The sequence below is a fragment of the Gekko japonicus genome, unplaced genomic scaffold (genome assembly GCF_001447785.1).
Source record: "Gekko japonicus isolate JY-2015 unplaced genomic scaffold, Gekko_japonicus_V1.1 scaffold25, whole genome shotgun sequence".
Taxonomy (NCBI): Eukaryota; Metazoa; Chordata; class Lepidosauria; order Squamata; family Gekkonidae; genus Gekko; species Gekko japonicus.
Genome location: NW_015171502.1, coordinates 400,066 through 421,593, shown reverse-complemented (window position 1 = coordinate 421,593; position 21,528 = coordinate 400,066). Strand labels below are relative to the sequence as shown.

Genomic DNA, 21,528 nt, shown 5'->3' with positions numbered 1-21,528 from the left:
GGAGGAGTGTGGTGTAATGGTTAGAGTGTCCAAATAGGACTGAGGAAACTGTTTCAGATCCCCACTCAGTGATAAACATCACTTGGGTGACCCTGGGCCAATCAACCTCTCTCAGGTGAAACTACCTCGCAGGGTTGTTGTGAGAATAATATATGCACTGTGTTGAGCTCTGCAGAGGAAGGGCGGAATAAAAGCGTAACTAATTAAGGAGGCCCCAAATGTTTTCCCCAAAGCACAAGCTATTTGGGTCCTCATAAGATCATAAGAACCAGGCGGGATCAGACCAGTGGGCCATCCTGTCCAGCATCCTGTCTCTCACAGTGGCCTCCACCAGCTCCTCTGGAGGGCCAACAGCAGGGCAGAGAGGCCAAGGCCTTCCCCTCATAAGAACATCTGAAGAGCCCTGCTGGGATCAGACCAGTGAGGGTCCCTCTAGTCCAGCATCCCGTCTCACACAGTGGCCTCAGCCAGTTCCTCTGGAGGGCCAACAGCAGGGCAGAGAGGCCAAGGCCTTCCCCTCATAAGAACATCTGAAGAGCCCTGCTGGGATCAGACCAGTGAGGGTCCCTCTAGTCCAGCATCCCGTCTCACACAGTGGCCTCAGCCAGTTCCTCTGGAGGGCCAACAGCAGGGCAGAGAGGCCAAGGCCTTCCCCTCATAAGAACATCTGAAGAGCCCTGCTGGGATCAGACCAGTGAGGGTCCCTCTAGTCCAGCATCCCGTCTCACACAGTGGCCTCAGCCAGTTCCTCTGGAGGGCCAACAGCAGGGCAGAGAGGCCAAGGCCTTCCCCTCATAAGAACATCTGAAGAGCCCTGCTGGGATCAGACCAGTGAGGGTCCCTCTAGTCCAGCATCCCGTCTCACACAGTGGCCTCAGCCAGTTCCTCTGGAGGGCCACCAACAGGGCACAGAGGCAGAGGCCTTCCCCTGATCTTGCCTCCTGGTGCTGGTATTCGGAGGTTTATCTCCCTACAAACATACCCTTTGACAATTCGAGGACAACCCTCTAAGCGAGTCCATTATCCCCCCCCCCAACCCCAGTTCCCATCTTTCTTCCCCTTCCCATGGCCACGATCCACCGTTGTTGAAGAGACACTCACATCCCATTGATCAACACTTGAGACTGGCGATTGTTCACCTGGTTGTCACTCTTGTGGCGAAACTGTGGAGAGACAACAGTGTCAGAATGGGGCGGGGGGGGACAAACCCCGATGCACCCACATTCACTCCCACCACCCCCAGAATCTGTTCTCTGGGAAGGTCGAAGGAATTGGACACAAGACCCTCTTCAAAGGAGCAGGACTCTCTCAGGCTTTCCGTTGCGGGCGGCAACGGTTGGTTGCATCGGCTGGCACCCTACTCCTCTCCCCCCTGCATATTTCGTTTTAAGTCTCCTCTCCCCCTTCCCACTAAAATGGCCGGGCAGTCCTGAACTGGAATAGAAATTCGAAAGTCGCCACCGTGGATCCTTTTACTCTGGTTTTAGTTCTTATCAACTGAATATGGAAATTTTAAAATTTGTGTTTCTGTTTTATGGCATTACCCCCCTTGTACATCACTCAGAGCCCAGTGTAAGCTGTGACAGGGTGATGAACAAATCAGATCTATTATTATTATTATCATTATCTTTATTATTATTATTATTGATGATGATGATGATGATGATGATAATAATAATAATAATAATAATACAACGCATCCCCAAAACAGTCACGTATCCCCAAAACAGTCACACATACTCAAGGACGCATCCTCTGCGCAAACCGAGGTGGGCCAGCAAATCCCCAGTGCCAGCACCACCAATACACACCCGAAATCACTAGAGCCACACCCGAATCCCCCGATACACACCTGAATCAGACTTACCTGTCCTGGCCCCAAACAGCTGCCCCTTCCCCCGAGCCCCGCCCACTTCCCACGCCGCTTACATAATCGTCGGTGGCATCCTTGACCGCCGTAATGGTGAGCACGAGAACCAAAGGCACTATGGTGGTGAACCAGGAGAGGGAGGAGATCTGCGGGATCAGCTGCAATGAGTGAAGAGAGGAGGAAGGGTCGTCAACAGCAAAGTGCCTCTTTCTGTCTGCCTTCCACTCTTCTCTTCCCATCTATTTGCTTTCTTTCCACCTCTCCCTTTCTCTGTTCCTCCCTTCTTCCCTCCCTCTCTCCCCAACTATTTTCTTTCTTTCTTTCTCTTTCTCTCTTTCTCTCTCTGTCTGTCTTTCTCTTTCTGTCTGTCTTCCACTCCTCTCTTCCCATCTATTTGCTTTCTTTCCACCTCTTCCTTTCTCTGTTCCTTCCTTCCTCCCTCCCTCTCTCCCCAACTATTTTCTTTCTTTCTTTCTCTTTCTCTCTCTGTCTGTCTTCCACTCCTCTCTTCCCATCTATTTACTTTCTTTCCACCTCTTCCTTTCTCTGTTCCTCTTTCTTTCTTTCTTTCTTTCTTTCTTTCTTTCTTTCTTTCTTTCTTTCTTTCTTTCTTTCTTTCTTTCTTTCTTTCTTTCTTTCTTTCTCTCTTCACATATACCCTGGCTTTCTCCCCACACTGGCTTATATAGTTCTCCTTTCCTCTGCTTTATCCTCACAACAGCCCTGCGAGGAAAGCCAGGCTGGGACTGTGTGACTGGCCCGAGCTTTCACGGTACAGCGGGGAACTGAACCCGGCCTCCGAGATCCCCATCTGACACCCTGACCACTGTGCCTCACTTGTTCCTTACACCTCCTCAAGGGAAAAACACGCCTAGCAAGGGATCGGGAATTAAGCAACATACATCATTTGCCTGTCATCCATTTTATCCACACAGCAACCTAGGGTTACTAGTCCCCAGGTCTGGGTGGGAATTCCCCTGGTTTTGGGGGCTTTTGCCCACCACCGGCCAACTGGCCAGCAGGGAAAACTAAGCCCCCAAACAGCGACGTTGCTGTGTGACATCCCTGAGGCAATGATGTCACCCAGAAGTGACGTCATCATGTCAGGGATGTCATGTGGCGACGCTCTAGTTTGAGGGTAAAAATCTATGGTTTGAAGCCAGTTTCATCATAGAGTTTTGCCCAAAAACCAGAACGTTGCCCCCTACGTCACTGACATGATGACATGATGATGATGTCATCATGTCGGGGAGGTCCCGGAATGCCCCCAAATCCCCCCACTGACACAACAAGGGGACCGGGCAACCCTACAGCAACCCTGTGAGGTAGGTCAAGCTGGCCCAAGGTCACCCACCAAGCTTCCGTGGAAGAGTGGGGATCTGAACCTGGGTTTCCCAGACCCTAGTCTAACACGCTGGCTGTGGTGTGACTCCAGCATGGACCGCCAGTCACTTTCCGTGCGATTGATGGCGCACCCTTCTCAATGGGTCACCCCCAGCAACTGCAGAGAACCAGTCCTGGCTGTGGGGGAAGCCGTGCCCCCCCATCCCACCCCTGAAGCGGAGAGGCCCCGCGGGAGCCGCACCTGGAGGATGAGGAGGAAGAGGAAGTAGGTGTTGGCCACTTCCTGGAACTGCTCGAAGAGGTTGATGGGAAGGAAGGTGACCATGTTGTACTTGGACGTCTTGATGCAGTTACTCTGGAGGAGAAAGAGAAACAAAAGAGGGGAGGGAGGAGTTATAGGAAGGGGAAGTGAAGTGAGCAGGAACGACCCGTCTCCCCCACCACCACACCTAGGGTTCCCAACCTCCAGGTGGTACCTGGAAATAGCCTGCCATTACCATCAATCTCCAAGTGGCCACGGTCAGTTCCCCCGGAGAAAATAGCTGCTTTGGAGGGTGGGCTCGCTGGTTCCGCTGAGGCCCCTCCCCTCCCCAAATCCCGCCCTCCCCAGGCTCCACCCACAAATCTCCAGATATTTCCCAACCCGGAGCTGGCAACCTTATTTTTCCAGTCCACCAATACAAAAAAAAGAGAAAGACAAAAAAAAGACAGATTCAGGTGGGGTCGCCTCGTTGGCCCGAAACAACAGAACAAAGTTGGGAGTCCAGCGGCACCTTTCAGACCAACAGAGTTTAATCCTGGGTATAAGTTTTCCGTGTGCACGCATGCCTCTTCAGCGACCATTATTCCATTTCCTTGTTTCAGAGAGTGAACCCCCCAGCCCCCTGGGGAAGGGGCAGTAAGAATGGAACATCCGGGTAAGGGAAAAGGTCTCCTTCCTTCGACCACCCCTCCCCCACCCGTGCTTTCTGCAGGCCCCCCCCCCAAGACCTATTTATAACCGCAGACTGGCTTTTGTCTCCGGATGGGAAGTTATTCAAAGACACGCCCAAGGCTCAAGGGGTGGGTCGTGGGGGGAGGAGGGGAGCAGACCGCGGACAAAGAAACCCCTTTGGGAAAAACGCCCCCCCCCAACAGGAAGATGCCTTATCCTGGGTCCGGGGTTGTCAACTTCCAAGCAGGGCAAACGTGGAAAAACACCATGTTAAAACAAAACACACAATTCTGATACGCCACCATGCCTTCATATGTCCGTTTAAGTCATATACTTAAATATACAATAAAGACCCTAGTGTATCTTATTCATTACAGCACACTGATAACAAAAACCTACAGAACAATATATATCTCTTGTAGAAAAGTCCACAGCCACAGAGACAAACATACAGACAGGATTCAACGCTGCAGACTGTCTCGCTTTCTGATGAGAGACTTTAGGTTTTTGTTATCAATGTGCTATAATGAATAAGATCAGGGGTCATTTCCTGCGGGAGCGCACAGGAGCGGAGCTCCGACAGTAAGGAGCCCAGGGGGCGGTCACATGCAGCAAGCCCCACCCCCTGGTCCCAGCAGCCCTCAGTCAGAGCAAGAAGCAGCCAGGTAAGTTGCAGAGCTCCCCCTCGGCCCAAAACAGTCCAGTGGCACCTTTAAGACCAAGTTTTATTCAGGTACAAGCTCTCCCTCCTTTGTGAGGACGGATCTACACGTTCCCCATTCCCCCCAATAGCGAGCAATCCAAAACAGTCCAGTGGAGCCTGAGCAGTGGGTGTTGCCTTCTGACACACTTCCGGTGATGTCAGGGGGTGTGGCCTATGCAAATAAGTCATGCTAATGAGCTATGCTAATGAGCTCCTGCACCTCTTTTTCTACGAAATGACCCCTGAATGAGATACACTAGGGTTTTTGTTGTATATTTAAGTATACGATTTAAAGAGACATATGAAGGCGTGGTAGCATATTTTGTATTAGCGTGGTGTTTCCCCCCGTTTGCTCAACCTTGCCATGTTTCCCATGTGTTTGTTGAACTTCGAGACCGGGTCTGGAGGTCTCCTGCAATTACAGCTGCTCTCCGGACAACACAGATCAGTTCCGGGGGGTGGAGGGGTTGTTGCTTTGGAGGTAGCATTGCCAGCTCTGGGTTGGGAAATACCTGGAGCTCTTGGGGGTTGTTATCTATTAAGATGGCTGCGATCGCGTGCGCCTGGCCATGCGGTCTACCGGGCTCACAGACCTTCAGGTCTAGAACAATAGCCACCGCGGATCCTAGCGAGAACCAATGGGAGCGCTAGGATCCTGATAAGAACCTATCGTTACCGGGGCCATGTATATAGAACCTATCACGGGAATTGGGAGGGTGTTGGGTGTGAGCGTGTGCACGAATATAAGCTAGCCTCGCACTGGTTAAGTTATCTCTTTTCGTTCTGATGTAATCAATAAATGTTAGCCGATTTCACTATGCAACGCCTGGAACTCCAGTACTTTTCAGGGGTGGAGCCTGGGGAGGGCGGGGTTTAGGGAGGGGAGGGACCACAGTGGGGTCCAATGCCATAGACCCCTCCCTCCAAAGCAGCCATTTTCTCCAGGGGCCCTAATCTCTGTCGCCTGGAGATCAGTTGTAATTTCGGGAGATCTCCAGCCACTACCTGGGGACACCACCCTGGAGGCTACTACCAGGGCCAGGGCCTTTTCAGTGGCGGCTCCATCCTGGTAGAATGAGCTCCCGGAAGAGATCAGGGCCCTGCGGGATCTTTTGCAGTTCCGCAGGGCCTGCAAGACGGAGCTCTTCCACCAGGCTTTCAACTAAGGAGCCGCCCGCACGACTACCACCACCACCAAGCGTGGCTTTAGATCCTGGCCCTGGTTTTGATATTTGGCCTTTGCCACCATGTGATTTAGGGAAAGCACCGAGCGGGGAAACAATGTGTATGCATTCTTTGCACGCCACGTCAAGTAATTCATCAACTACCGCCAGCACTTTAGGATTTTATGATTTTATTGTATCTGTATCGTAACTGTATTTGAACCGTTTCAACTGATTTTATGTGAATTTTATCGGTACTTGTGTACCAGCTAACGTAAGCTGCCCTGAGCCTGCTCGCAGGGAGGGCGGGGTATAAATTGAATTAATAAATAAATATAAATAAATTTTAAAAAAACTTTTTTTAAAAAAGTTATATTTCTCAGCTACAAGAATCATTGTCTAAAAAACAATTATGTTTTAAAATATTACTGTCTGAAAGTGGAGGCTGAGTATTCAGGGCCCGCGTTCCCCCCCGAAATGACCTCTGTCTATATCTATCTATCTATCTATCTATCTATCTATCTATCTATCTATCTATCTATTCACCTCCTGGAGACTGGCAACCCCATTCGGAGGGTGGACTCTGTGGCACTGTACCCCGCTGAGGTCCCTCCCAGCCTCAAACCCCGCCCTCCCTAAGAGCCACCCCCAAATCTCCAGGAATCTCTCAGAGTTGGTAACCCTACGTGCTTCAGACCCCTGATCCATACAGCTCAGCAATGCCTTCTCCAGTCGGTAGCTGCCGTCAGGGTCTGCCGCAGAGAAGGGTCTTCCTCGCCCCCCCCCCGATCTTTTGCATGCAAAAGTAGGGGACGGACCAGAGAGCTTCGATCTCCCCACCCCCCCAAAATGTTCCCAACCAGGTCTGGATTCCAATAGCAACTGCCACAGAATCACCCTTCCTGGCTGTATAACACCCCCCCTTTAACAACCACTCTGCCCTCAACTGGAGCTACCAAAAGGAGAAAACAATGTTGTAAGAGGAAGACAGAACGCGCATTAAACAGATAACGCGTGCCATACACCGTGGCACAGACCACAGTCCTGTTCTATTTCTAAAAGCGCCTTCGGTTATACTTATGGCATCTCCGTCTGGATCGAGACGTTCCCCACCACCGCTAAAAGTGGGCCCCAAAACCCACCCGAGAGACCCCCGAGAGACCCCACTCACCGCATACTGGAACTTTTCATTATACTCCCGGGCATTCGCTTTCACCCTCCTTTCCTCCTCTGGAACAGAGCAAGGGGGGAGTCAGTTGGTAGCTTTTTGTGCCCCCCACCCCAGCCACGATACCCGACCCGCACGTACCCCGGTTCGCCGGCCCCCTCCCAGTCCCGACCCACAACACTTTCCCCCTCAACTGCCGTGACCTTGGCCCGCCCCAGTGTCGCACAAAGGACGGCTGATTCGAACCCCCCCAAAAAAACTTTCACCCCCCCCAGGTCTGCACCCCAAGCTTTCTCTACCGGCCCCGAATATGGGAGGAAACCGGAGGGGGGGGGGCACTCCTCTGGGTTTGCGATTCTCTCTCTGGCGTCCCATACGGGTGACCTTCTTCCTTAACTCTTGGACCCCCTCCCCAATAAAGACTTGAAGGTCACCGGCAGGGACGGAAGGGAGGGGGCTATCCCTTCGGTCAAGACGGCAGCCTCCCCCCCCCACCTTTCCCCCCCAAAAAAAACACCAAGCTGGAATGCAAAGGAGAGGACCGGGATGGGGGGGGGGCCAGGCGGAGAATGAGGTAATGTGTGGAGAAGGCTGCAATGACAGCAGTCTCAAGAGAGGGAGAGCGATTCAGGACAAAGCCGGGGAAGGGAGTGGAGGGGGGCTCTCTGAGACCCCCGGCCCCTGCTCTCCGACCCCCCCCCACTTTCACATCAAACCCCCCCCCCAAAAAATACCAATACCTGTCCCCCCAAGCGTCTGGCCACGGCTGGCCGTCGCCACAGCGACCCAGGGCCATTTCTCGGGCATCTCCTTGGGGATCGTCATGGTTACCGCAGGGCTGGCTTAGGGTGTGGGCAGGGGGGGTTGGGGGGGGGGGCCGTCCAGGAGATCCCCCTCCTGGGGCTTAGACGGTGGCCCCCCGCCGGCCTCCCCGGTCCCGGCGCGTCCCCCCCATCCTGCTCCGGCTCCCCCTCCTCACTCGCTGCAGGGGAAAACTCCACGCTGACATTGAAGAGCTGGGGCCGCCCACCGCCATCCGGCAGCCAGTGAGGGGCCGGGATGGCGTCACCTAGGAAACCGTTGCCTGGGGGGGGGGACCGCTTCTCCGGGCTGCTGCCCCCCATCGGTCTCCCCTGCTAGAGCTGACGGAGCAAGACAGAGACACCCGGAGGGTGACAGATGCTGTCTAGCGGCCCACCCACCCCGCCTGACTTGCTGTGTCTCCCCACCCCCAGTTTCCCCCCTTTGCCCCCCCCAAGCTTGCTTCCCGAGACCATCCCTGTTTTATTTCTTATTTCCTTGTATCTCTCCTCCTCCTCCTCCAAAGGAGACTCGCTGTGGTTTCCCTGCCCTCCCGTGCGTGTCACCCACACGACACCCCTGCAAGGTAGGCCAGAAGCTCGCCAGCCGATCGGGAGCCATAAAATTAAAAACCCAGCCCGGCTGGCTCCACGGCTTGCGGCTGAAATACAGTGGCTGAAATTGGCAGCCGTATGCTCAAGCTGCTGATGTGTGCTGGAATAGTAAGGCTGTGGTTGTAATTGGTTTTATTAAAGAATTGATCAGAGTTGTAGCTGATTACATTGGCGTGCCGGTGTTGACCGACAGGGGCAAAGCTACAGTGTAATCTAGATCCGATCCGGTGAGCTTCAGCCTTTTTGCAGCGTGGAAAGGAGCCTAACTCAGTCGCCAATGCGTGCTGAAGGCGCAGGAGCCGGTACAAGTAAGTTGGCAGCCTTACCCAGTTGATAAACAGTGAGCGGTTCGAGGTCACCCGCAGAGCTTTGTGGGGGGTTTCCCCCCATTCTCTCACACATTGTCTCTTTCCTGACCCCCCCATCCCTTCCTGTCCACTTGGGGGCCCTTACCTGGGGGGTGCTTCTTGGCGCACAGTTCCATGGCATGCGCTGGCAGTTGATCAGGCCCATGGGAGACGCTGCAAGGGAGGGGGAAAGGGGGAAAGGAAACTGAGGAAAGGACAAAGGAAACCACCTCCCCACCCCACCCCCACCCCCGCAACACATCAAAACACACAAATCAGCACCTGCTTCTCTGACTCCACTTCTTTCATGTCCACAACAACCCTGGGAAGTCAAGACAGGCCGAAAGAAAAAGGGCCTGCGGTAACCCAGAGAGCTTCAAGGTGGAGGAGGGATTCGAACCCGGGTCTCATCCATCCTACCCTAGGGCCCTAACCACTGCGCCGCCCTGGCAACTCCCTCCTCTGCTCATCTTTAGGATTTCTTGCCAAGAACCACAATCTTTATTTAGCTCTTTCCGAGCAGCGCAGGTTAGCTTACACAACAACCCTGTGAGGCATACTTAGCATTAGACTGTAGAACAATTACAAAAGGCTTTTGCTTGCCAATCAGTGCAAGGAGAAGTTAATTTTAATTGGCTTTGCTTTAAGTGTGCGATTTCCCTTTCTAGTGTGCTGTTTTAAATAGGAGCCTTTCCCCTTAGCATTAAGCAGTGCCTTGGAGTGTTCATAAATATATCCCTTTACGAACACCCCACTGTACAAACACCCCTGTAAGGTACATCGGTACTCTCATCCCCTAGATGGGGAGGGAAAGGTTTGCCCAAAAAGTTCGAATCCGGGACCTCCGAGATCACCCTCTTGGACTGCAATGCAAACTCCACTGACAAGAGAGTAAATCCCATTGAACTCAAAGGGATTTACCTCCGAGTATACATGCCGGCCATTAAAGAACTTGCTTCCTTGCGAGTGTAGATTCAAGTGGGTAGCTGTGTTGGTGTGAAGCAACGGAACAAAGCATGAGTCCAGTGGCACCTTTAAGACCAACAAAGTTTGGTCAGTGCCTGCACACAAAAGCTTATGCCCAGAATTAAACTCCGTTGGTCTTAAAGGTGCCACTGGACTCAAACTTTGTTCTCGAGAGCCAGTTTGGTGTAGTGGTTAAGTGCCCGGACTCTAATCTGGGAGAACCGGGTTTGATTCCCCACTCCTCCACTTGCACCTGGATGGATGGCCTTGGGCAAGCCGTAGCTCTGATAAGAGCTGTTCTTGAAAAAGAGCAGTTTCTGTCAAGAGCTCTCTCAGCCCCACCCACCTCATAGGGTGCCTGTTGTGGGGAGGGAAAGGAGTTTGTAAGCCGCTCTGAGACACTTTTGGGTAGTGAAGGGCGGGGTAGAGTGAAGGGCGGGGTATAAATCCAATCTCCTCCTCCTCCGTTGGTCTTAAAGGTGCCACTGGACTCAAACTTTGTTCTCGAGAGCCAGTTTGGTGTAGTGGTTAAGTGCCCGGACTCTAATCTGGGAGAACCGGGTTTGATTCCCCACTCCTCCACTTGCACCTGGATGGATGGCCTTGGGCAAGCCGTAGCTCTGATAAGAGCTGTTCTTGAAAAAGAGCAGTTTCTGTCAAGAGCTCTCTCAGCCCCACCCACCTCATAGGGTGCCTGTTGTGGGGAGGGAAAGGAGTTTGTAAGCCGCTCTGAGACACTTTTGGGTAGTGAAGGGCGGGGTAGAAATCCAATATCTTCTTCTTCTTCTCTTCCTTATGAGTGCTGGCGCTATTTTATTAAATGGTATACAGTATCATCCCCCACCAAAATTTATTTTCTCCGCAAAGTGGCTTAAAACATTCTCCCCTCCAGGGCGGCGGCTTCTTCTTCTTCTTCTTCTTTCTTCCTTCTTCTTCTTTCTTCCTTCTTCTTCCTTCTTCTTCCTTCTTCTTCCTCTTCTTCTTCTTCTAACAGAAATAAAAGAGGTGCCCGAACTCTCAAGAGGGAAATGAAGTTTACAGTCTGTATCCTGAACACTCATGAACTTCCAAACACTTTTAAAAGAATTTTGTGGAAGAGGTTCTGGAGCTCCGTTCTTCCGGCGCATTCCCCCCAGAAAAAAAAATCCCCTCCTCCATTTTATCCTACAGATGTTAGGATCTATTTTGTACTTGAAGGGGGTTGTCAGGTCACAGCTGTGGGGTTTTCAAGGCAAGAGACGTTCAGAAGTGGTCTGCCCTTGCCTGCCTCTGCGTAGCAACCCTGGACTTCCCTTGGAGCTCTCCCATCCAAGTACTAATCAGGGCTGACCCCTGCCTAGCTTCCGAGATCGAGCTAGCCTGTACTATCTGGGTCACGCACAAGAAGATATTAGTAGCCAGATCGTAGAACCATAGAGTTGGAAGGGACCTCCAAGGGTCATCTAGTCCAACCCCATGCACAAGGCAGGAAATTCACATGGGAAAAGTTTTATGATTGGTATAATGCAAATGTAATTGAAGATTAGGCAAGGATAGCGCAATGGACTTGAGAACACAGAAGATAGAAGAATGGAAAGTATTTGATATAGTGTTTTTATTAATTAAGTAATTGCATATAAGCATATAATGTAACTGCACTCTTGGTATATATGTTATGTGTAGTAGAGTGTTATATATATATATTAGTAGCCAGATCATAGAACCATAGAGTTGGAAGGGACCTCCAAGGGTCATCTTGTCCAACCCCCTGCACAAGGCAGGAAATTCACAAAAACCTTCTCCCCCCCCCATACACATCCCCAGTGACCCCTGCTCCATGCCCAGAAGATGCCAAAAAACCTCCAGGATCCCTGGCCAAACTGGCCTGGAGGAAAACTGCTTCCTGACCCCAAAGTGGCGATCGGCATTTCCCTGGGCATGTAAGAAGGCGTCACAAGAACTAAGCATGGAGGCAACCCTTCCAGCCCTCCCTTCTCACGATCTGCCTAAGTTCACCAAATCCGCATGGCTGTCAGATGACCATCGAGCCCCTGCTTGAAAACCTCCAAAGCAGGAGAGCCCACCACCTCCCGAGGAAGCCTGTTCCCCTGAGGAACCACTCTGTCAGGAAGTTCTTCCTCATGTTTGGCCGAAAACTCTCCTGATCTAATTTCAACCCGTTGGTTCTGGTCCGACCTTCTGGGGCAACAGAAAACAACTCTGCACCATCCTCTATACGACAGCCCTTCAAGTACTTGAAGATACCTGCCGACAGAGGACCGGGTTACCTCAGAGAGCGCTAATACTGACAGAATGCTGTCAACGTCTTCTGGTGCCGTCCGTGGAAACAAGAAGTTGGGTCTTTGCCCCAATGAGCATGCAGTTGAATGCTCACCAGAGAGCATGGGAGGGGGGAGGCCAGAGACTGTGGCTCCCCCTAACACCATTCCATAGGGTGCATAGCTCTTGGTGCCCCAATCTGAACGGCCCAGGCAAACCCGATCTCATCAGATCTCAGGAGCTAAGCAGGGTCAGTTCTGGTTAGTGCTTGGATGGGAGGCCACCAAGGAAGCCCAGGGTTGTGACGCAGAGGCAGCCAAGGGCAAACCAATGCTGAACGTTTCTTGCCTTGAAAACCCTACAGGGTCGCCATAAGTCAGCAGCTACTTCAAGAAGAAGAGATTGGATTTACACCCCGCCCTTCACTACCCGAAGGAGTCTCAGAGCGGCTTACAATCTCCTTTCCCTTCCCCTCCCCACAACAGACACCCTGTGTGGCAGGTGGGGCCGAGAAGGCTCTTTCGAGAACTGCCCTTGAGAGAATAGCTCCAAGAGACCTTGTGACTGACCCAAGGTCACACCAGCAGCTGCATGCGGAGTAGTGAGGAATCAAACTCAGTTCTCCCAGGTACTGGAGTCCGCGCTCTTAACCGCCACACCAAACTGGCTCTCGTGGGACTTTACCCAGATAGCTCTCAGTGCTTCAGGCACCAGCTGCAAACTCCTGGGGGAGATGTGGAATTTTCTTCTCTCTTTTTTGAAAACACCATCAGTTATATGTTACTGATTGGTCATCCTGCCTCCCTCCACAGTGCCAACGTCCATACCCCTGTTTATCCCCTTTATGTTACACTTCTACATGCTGATGCACCCTCTATGGGATTTTTTTAAAAAAATTAAAGCGCTAACTGCCAGGTTAGATTGTTTGACTGTGTTTTTTTAATGCTGGGATTTGCTGTTTCACTTTTTTCTTTTTTTTACTTTTGTCAGAAAGCCACTTAAATCAATAAACAGAAGACAGGGAGGGGAGGAAGAGGGACGGGAGGGGGGATGGGGGGGAATATGCATTTGCTTGCATTAGATGTGGAATTTCCTTCCCCTAGGAGATGGAGGGCAAAAGGATAAAGTCAAAAGGTGGGAGCGCCACGTGGGTATCCTGGGAGAGAGTTTGAGGAGTGAGGGGCAGTGAGGGAAAATGCCAGGAAGTTCCAGGCAAGAGGGGCAGTGAGGGAGAACAGCAGGGAGTTCTAGGCATAAGAGGCAGTGAGGGATTATGGTAGGGAGTTTGGGTATAAAGGGTAGCAAGGGAGCATGGCAGGGAGTTCCAGGCATGAGGGGGCAGTGAGGGAGCATGGCAGGGAGTTCTAGGCATGAGGGTCAGTGAGGGAGCATGGCAGGGAGTTCTAGGCATGAGGAGCAGTGAGGGAGCACGGCAGAGAGTTCTAGGCATAAGGGGCTGTGAGGGAGAATGACAGAGAATTCCAGGTATAAGAGGCAGTGAGGGAGAACAGCAGGGAGTTCTAGCCATAAGGGGCAGTGAGGGAGAATGGCAGGGAGTTCCAGGCATGAGGGGCAGTGAGGGAGCATGGCAGGGAGTTCTAGGCATGAGGGGCAGTGAGGGAGCATGGCAGGGAGTTCTAAGTATGAGGGACAGTGAGGGAGAATGACAAAGAATTCCAGATATAAGAAGCATTGAGGGAGAACAGCAGGGAGTTCTAAGCACGAGGGACACTGAGGGAGAATGACAGAGAATGCCAGATATAAGAAGCAGTGAGGGAGAACAGCAGGGAGTTCTAGCCATAAGGGGCAGTGAGGGAGAATGGCAGGGAATTCCAGGCATGAGGGGGCAGTGAGGGAGAATCACAGAGGGTTCCAGGCATGAGGGGCAGTGAGGAAAAACAGCAAGGAGTTCTAGGCATGAGGGGCAGTGAGGGAGAACGGTAGGGAGTTCTAAGCACGAGGGACACTGAGGGAGAATGACAGAGAATTCCAGGTATAAGGGGCAGTGAGGGAGAATGGCAGGGAATTCCAGGCATGAGGGGGCAGTGAGGGAGAATAACAGGGAGTTCTAGGCATGAGGGGCAGTGAGGAAAAACAATAGGGCATTCCAGGCATGAGGGGCAGTGAGGGAGACTGGTAGGGAGTTTCATGGACTGAGAGAAAGAACAGGCAGCATCATTTCAGAGACCAGGAAACATAAGAACATAAGAGACGCCAATGTTGGATCAGGCCAAAGGCCCATCCAGCCCAACACTCTGTCACACAGTGGCCAAAACCCAGGTGCCATCAGGAGGTCCACCAGTGGGGCCAGGACACCAGAAGCCCTCCCACTGTTGACCCCCCCCCCAGCACCAACATGTACAGAGAGCAATGAAATCCACCGAAACCTTCATCATCCCCAGCCCCTGTCACAGACTAAAACCGGCAGATTACTTCCTCTTCCCAATCGGCTAGCAAAGGCAACCCCCAAAGCCCCACTGAGGACTAGAACGCTAGAGAAGGTTCCAGATAATCTCTCTCTCGCTCTCTCTCCAGCTGTTGCAGGTGGTTCTTCGAACAACCAGGCTACCGTCCACGTCAGACACCCACAAGCCAGACATCCGAACTGCTGCTAGTCGAAGCCTCTGGGGAGGAGGGGGAGGGGGAGAGGCCCCACTCCACCAAACCAGAGACGGCAGCTTTCTCGCCCTGTGATTATACAGACACCTCTCCTCCCCTGAAGGCTTCCTGTGTTGCTTGCGGTTTGCAGCCGCCATCACTGGGGGGGGGAAGCGGACACCTGGAAGCATGCGGGGGGGGGGGAAACCTAGACAATGTTTTGGCAAAGGAAACACCCTCCTGACCAACGCTCCCTCTAAGCTGTGGAGAGTCATGAGCCAAAATGCTACTTTGTGAGCTCCCGGCATTAAAATTGGGAGTGAGCGATTTGGCTGCTGCATGCATTCGTTTCCTCTGGAGCCCTCCCTTCCTGAGCTAAGAGGGAAATGTGTGAGCCGGAGGCGAAAAAACTGTGAGCTAGCTCCACGCTAACTGTGCTTAGAGGGAACACTGCTCCCGACGAATGTTCCCGCTAAGCTGTGGAGTCCTGTGAACAAAAATCGTACTTTGTGAGCTATGGGCATTAAAGTTGTGAGCGAGCCATTAGGTTGCTGCATAAATTAGTTTGCTTTGAGGCCATCCTTCCTGAGCTAAGGCAAAAATCTGTGAGCCGGAGGCTAAAAAACTGTGAACTAGCTCACACCAACTCAGCTTAGAGGGAACACTGCTGCCGACCCCCACCTCGTCTGGGCTCCTGTTCTAGCGAGGGAGAGCCTGCCCACTCCCCGGTTAATTCGACCCAGTTGAACTGCTCTCGCCATTCGGGAAGTTTTCACAAGTGTTCAACTAAATCCCCCCCCGCCCACCCCCTGCGAAATTCCTGGGGGTCTGGGGGCAGAGACTGTGATGGGTGGGGTTTCGGGGGGAGGAAGAGGGAGAGGGAGAAGAAGAAGAGGAGACTGGATTTATACCCCACCCTTCACTACCTGAAGGAGTCTCCAAGCGGCCTACAATCTCCTTTCCCCTTCCCCTCCCCACAACAGACACCCTGTGAGGCAGGTGGGGCTGAGAGGGCTCTTTCAAGGACTGCTCGTGAGAGAACAGCTCTGAGAGAACTTGTGACTGACCCAATGTCAAACCAGCGGCTGCATGTGGAGGAGTGGGGAATCAGATTAGAGTCTGTGCGCCCTTAACCACTTCACCAAACTGGAGTACCTCTGTAGGGTATAAAGTTCCGTTGCCAGCTTCGGGGGAGGGGGGAATGCAGCCCTCTTGGAATTATAACTGACCTCCAGACTACGGGGATCAGTTTCCCCACCGGAAAAGAACAACGTTTCAGTCCAGCGGCGCCTTTAAGACCAACAAAGCTTCATTCTGGATAGAGGCTTCCATTTGCGTGCACACTTCTTCACATGAAAGCTGACATCCCGAAAGAAACTGTGTTGGTCTCAAAGGTCCCGCTGGACTCAAACTTCATTCTGTTGCTTCAGACCCAGGGCTATTTTGGGGCAGGAACGCACAGGAACGGCGTTCCGGCTGGCTCCCAAGTTGGCCACACCCAGCAGGAACGTATTAACACAATAGGCCACACCCAACAGCAGAAACTCATTAGGATTGGTTACATTAGGGGTGTGTGGCCTAACATGCAAAAGAGTTCCTGCTACAAAAAAGCCCAGGGTTTTGACAACAAACAAGGTAAACAGAATAAGAAGCAAAAGGTGGGTGTGGCTGGATGACCACACTTCTGGTAACATGGGGGTGCGGCCTAATAGGCTACTGAGTGGTGCTGTCAGGGGTGTGGCCTAATATGCTAATGAGTTTCTGTTATTGGGTGTGGCCTATTATGCTAATGAGTTCCTGCTGGGCTTTTTCTACAAAAAAAGCCCTGTAATCAGACCAACACGGCAACCCCACCTGAATCCACCCACAGAAATAGGGCACCTTCGGTGGGCAGACTGTATGGCACCCCCACTGAGGCTTCACCCCCAAAATCTCCCAAGAATTTCCCAAGCTGGTGTTGGAAACCCTTACACCCAGTGCTGTTTTTCCTCCAGGCCAGGTTTAATTCAAATTTTAGCGTCCAGCTATGGGGGTGTGTGTGTGGAATGAATAAAAAGTGCCCAGGAAGGGGCAATTACTGGGCCAAACCTGCAAAGCAAGGACAGTTAAACTCCTCTCTGCTGAGATTTTACTCAGAAATGTGTCCATCCCCCCCCCCGACTCCTTAAGTGGGATGACTAGTTTCCCCCTCTTAAACAGCCAGCATGCCCAGTCCGTTGCCTTTTGGTTCGGGGACAAGACAGACAGGCCGGGATATCATAACCGACGCTCCCTCTAAGCTGTGGAGTCTCGTGAGCAAAAATTCTACTCTGTGAGCTACGGGCATTAAAGTTGCGAGCGAGCGATTTGGCCACTACGTAAATTAGTTTGCTCTGGAGCCCTCCTTCCTGAGCTGAGACAAAACTCTGTGAGCTGGAGGCTAAAAGACTGTGACCTAGCTCACACTAACTCAGCTTAGAGAGAACACTGAGATTCATAACCTTAAGAAAGTTTAAAGCGGATCCAATTTGATCCACAGCAGAACCTGGGCAGGAACGGTTTTTAACCCTTTCTCCACTTGCTGGTTTTCTAAACTCATTCCCACCCCCCTCCAAGTATTATCAACCCTGTTTTTTAGTATTAACCATGTATTTCCTCCCTCGTTTGGCTGATACAATGGGGGGGGGGGTTATACACTCCAATGCTAAGCACACTTAGCCAAGCACAAGCCCCACTGAACAACAAAAATGTGTAAGACGGGAGCTTAAAAACTAACACTAACTCCGCTTGAAGGGAGCACTGGACTCACTGCGGGTGTGGCGGGGGAGGGATTTGTGAATGTCCTGCATTGTGCAGGGGGTTGGACTAGATGACCCCGGAGGTCCCTTCCAACTCTATGATTCTAAGGCGAAGTTAAAAGAGAATAACTGGTCTAAGGTCACCCAGTCAGCACCATAGCTGAGTGGAGATTTGAAACCGGGCCTCCCTAGTTCTAGCTCAGCACGCTACCCTGACATCAATCTGGGCTGGACCACTGCTTTCCTCGGGGTGTTGTCAAGTGTGTTGCTCTCAGTTCAAAGGACCAGTTTGGCCAGCACCCCCTAAGAAAAAAGTGCACGCCCTAAAACCCGCTTGCCACATACAAGGATTTCACGGTGGACAACAGGCTCCCTCGAAGGTTAAAAAAAGCCTGCCCGAGAAATAAAAAGCACCAGCTCCTTCTAACAAATCCAAACGCTTCTCTCACTGGTCGCCTGCGGGCAGACTCGATGCGCCCCAGGCGAGCAGCTGCTGAATAACCAGGTCGCTGGAATAAGAAAAAGAAAGCAGACCTCCACAAGGCACGTGTACCTTATCTGTCTCTATCCTGTGGGCAGGAAGTTACCACAGTCGCTGACACCAGAATCACAAATAAAGTTGCACAGAAACAAAATGCCAAAATAGGCCCTGTTTACAACCTCAGCAACAGCCAAGGCCCTGGCTTTTACCATTCTGGGATGGGTGGAGACGAAGGCGGATTACTGCCTTCGCTCTCCTCCTCCTCCCCCTTCACAGACACCCGACAGAATTTCCCCCGTGCACGTTTGGCTCTCTGACTGACCGCAAAAAAGTCTCCAGAGAGGACTTGACAGACACAAACACCCTCCCTGCCTTCCTGAGCCACAAAACAGCAGCCCTGTGGGATCTGACCAAAGGTCCCCACCCCATCCCGTTTCCAATGGCGACCGACCAGCCAGACGTCCTAAGGAGTCCCCAAGCAGGCCATAAAGACAGCAGCCTTCCCTGGCTGTTTGGTATTCTAAGGTACATTGCCTCTGAGCATGGAGGCTCCATTTCATTATCCAAGCTAAAGCAAAGGATGCTCTTTGTCCTCTCCTCCAGTTCTGAGATTATTATTGGGAGGGACGGCGGCGCCATGGAAGAGCCTCTGCTTAGCATGCAGACGGTCCCAGGTTCAATCCCCAGCATCTCCATTTGAAAAGCATAGGCAGTAGAAGAAAAGAAGGCCCCTGCCACACGGCAGGTAAAACACGAGGCGAAGCGTGGCTAAAGAGAGCCGCATCAAAAAAGATACGCGCGGGCGGGATCCCACGGATCTCGTGCACCGCGCGCCGTTGCTCCCCGGCACAATCACATGCCGGGGAGGAAGAGTCGGAGGCAAGGGGGTGGCCGCCGAACTGCGCATGCCCAAGCATGCGCAGTTCGGCCGGAGGCCGGGATGTGCCGCCGCAAGGACGCGCGGCCGATCCCACGGCCGGTTTGAGCCGCTCTACTTCACAAGAACCACCCAGGTAGGTGGTTCTTTTTAGTGCGGGTTTTCGCACGGAAGAGACAGATCGGGGACGGACAGGCAACGATTCCCAGATGTTGCCGTGGGATCGCGCCCGTTTGATCCGCCCCCGTTCTGTCTCGCTCCCGGACCAAAACCCCTCGTATGAACGGGGCCGAAGAGAGAAGAGATTGGATCTATACCCTGACCTTCCCTACCCGAAGGAGTCTCGGAGCAGCTTACAATCTCCTTTCCCTTCCCCACAACAGACACCCTTGTGAGGGAGGTGGGGCTGAGAGAGCTCTCTTGAGAACTGCTCTTAAGAGAACAGCTCTGAAAGAACTTGTGACTGGCCCAAGGTCACACCAGCAGCTGCTTGTGGAGGAGGAGGGAATCAAACCCGGTTGTTCCGGATTAGAGTCCACGCTCCTAACCACAACACCACATTGGCTCTCCTAAGATCCTGGAGGGCCACTGCCAGTCTGAATAGGGGCAGCAGAAGCTCAGTGGCAGAACTCCTGCTTTGCATTCAAAAGGTCCCAGGTTCTACCCCCGGAATCTCCAGTTAAAAAGGACCAGGCAGTAGATGATGAGAAGGACCTCTGTCCCAGACCCTGGAGAGCCGCTGCCAGTCTGAGTAGACAATACTGACCCTGGTTGACAGAGGGTCTCATTCAGTATATGGCAGCTTCGTGTGTACGGGTGGTAGGGCGGCCAATGCAATCAAAAGGCACTCTGCACGGACTCAGGAGTGCTTTTTTCATCCCACAGTTCCCAGGGTGGGCCGTTGAAAAAAAGACTCCTGGGGCTGAACGGTCAGGTGCTTGAACCCGCACCAGCTTTGCCCAAGTCACAGAGGAGGATGAAGAGGTAAACATTCAGGGGGAAAGGAAGAGGAGGCAGAAAGAGAGAGACAGAGAGAGAGAGAGAGAGAGATGACCAAGAGGTTTATTCGGTGTGCCTCCTTTCCAAACTTTGGGGGCAGGACAAAAAGCTGGCAGGCATGGTGCCTCAACCGGGGCACCCACGAGGGAGGTAAAGTCAACATAGGCAAAAGGAAAGGGGGGACGTGCGTGGGACTTACGAGAAAGGAAATGTTTTTCTCTCCTCCTCCCATAATCAGGCCTTTCTTCCCAGCTTCCAGCTTCGGAGTGGCACAGTGCTCCCACCCTGCCCTGCCCATGGTGTGCCAAGTTGGCTGCTTGGGCACCTGGCACGGCTGTGGTCTGGTGTGGGGAGAAGAGCGTGTGGAGGGGATCTGGGCTCCGGAAGGCCCGGCCGCTCCTCAGATGACACGAAAGCAAGTTTCCTCTCCGGCCAGCAGCATCTGGCAGCGGGAGGCACGGTGCCAAGGGAAAAAAGTGAGGGGGAGGCCCTCGGAAAGAGATTACCAAAGCAGGATCCAGACCACGGGAGAGGGATTCTGGAAAGTGGGGTGGAGGTTCTACTAGGGTGGCCGAGGAGTGGGGATAAGACTGCCGGGCATCAGGAATTTTTTTTTGGGGGGGGACAACTAGGCCTGGGGCAAGCAACAGATTGGAGGCGGAGAATGAGAACCCAGGAGTGGGGGAAAGACTTTCGGTATCAACATCTGGGGCGGGGGGGGCACACGATAGCCCCCCCCCTGAAGAACTGTGGAAGAGGGAGTGCAGGATCCAAACACTAAAATTAAAAAAGTGGGGGTCAAGCCTTGGGAAAGGGGGGCTGGGCTCTTCGCTAGGGGCACCCAAGGAAACCCGAAACGTCAATATTTGCGGGGGAGGGGTTTGAGAAAGGGACCGATGGGGCAGAGAAGGCGCTTCAAGAAAGAGGACGGGGTGCTAGAAAGGGGTGCTAGAAAAGAGGGGAGAAAGGGGTGCTAGAAAAGGGGAGAAAGGGGTACTAGAAAAAGGGGGAAAGGGGTGCTAGAAAAGAGGGGAGAAAGGGGTGCTAGAAAAGAGGGGAGAAAGGGGTGCTAGAAAAGGGGAGAAAGGGGTACTAGAAAAAGGGGGAAAGGGGTGCTAGAAAAGAGGGGAGAAAGGGGTGCTAGAAAAGAGGAGAGAAAGGGGTGCTAGAAAAGGGGAGAAAGGGGTACTAGAAAAAGGGGGAAAGGGGTGCTAGAAAAGAGGAGAAAGGGTTGCTAGAAAAGAGGGGAGAAAGGGGTGCTAGAAAAAGGGGAGAAAGGGGTGTTAGAAAAGAGGGGGAAAGGGGTGCTAGAAAAGGGTAGAAAGGGGTGCTAGAAAAGAGGGGAGAAAGGGGTGCTAGAGAAAAGGGGGGGTTAAAGTATCTGGGCATGGGCTATGTAGATCGAGACTGGGGGAAGGAAGCGGGACTCAGCACATGGGAAGAGGGGCAGAAGACCTCCAGCAATGGTGAGGGGTGGGCATTCTGCCCTGCACGGAGGGAGGGCAGCAGAATTTAAGGCTGGCCGGAGCCAGCTTGTCTCTAGAGGGATCCCCCCCAAAAAAGAAAACTCGCCCGCATCCGGACCCAAATCCTGGAAAGGACCTCCCACCCAAAAGACCACCCCCCC

General features: G+C 52.7%; 1 protein-coding gene across 1 annotated transcript in view; it reads right to left on the bottom strand.

Moving 5' to 3' along the window:
• Window positions 1-9,103, bottom strand: part of ATP8B2 (ATPase, aminophospholipid transporter, class I, type 8B, member 2) — a 68,007-nt gene extending 58,904 nt beyond the window's left edge. Inside the window, exons 1-5 of the mRNA XM_015419158.1 lie at window positions 9,051-9,103; window positions 7,186-7,244; window positions 3,456-3,569; window positions 1,930-2,028; window positions 1,102-1,163 (exon numbers count right to left, since the gene is read on the bottom strand). Of these exons, the coding sequence (XP_015274644.1) occupies window positions 1,102-1,163; window positions 1,930-2,028; window positions 3,456-3,569; window positions 7,186-7,244; window positions 9,051-9,081 (365 nt within the window). The 5' untranslated portion in view covers window positions 9,082-9,103. The remainder of the gene's footprint in view (window positions 1-1,101; window positions 1,164-1,929; window positions 2,029-3,455; window positions 3,570-7,185; window positions 7,245-9,050) is intronic.
• Window positions 9,104-21,528: the final 12,425 nt, after the last annotated feature.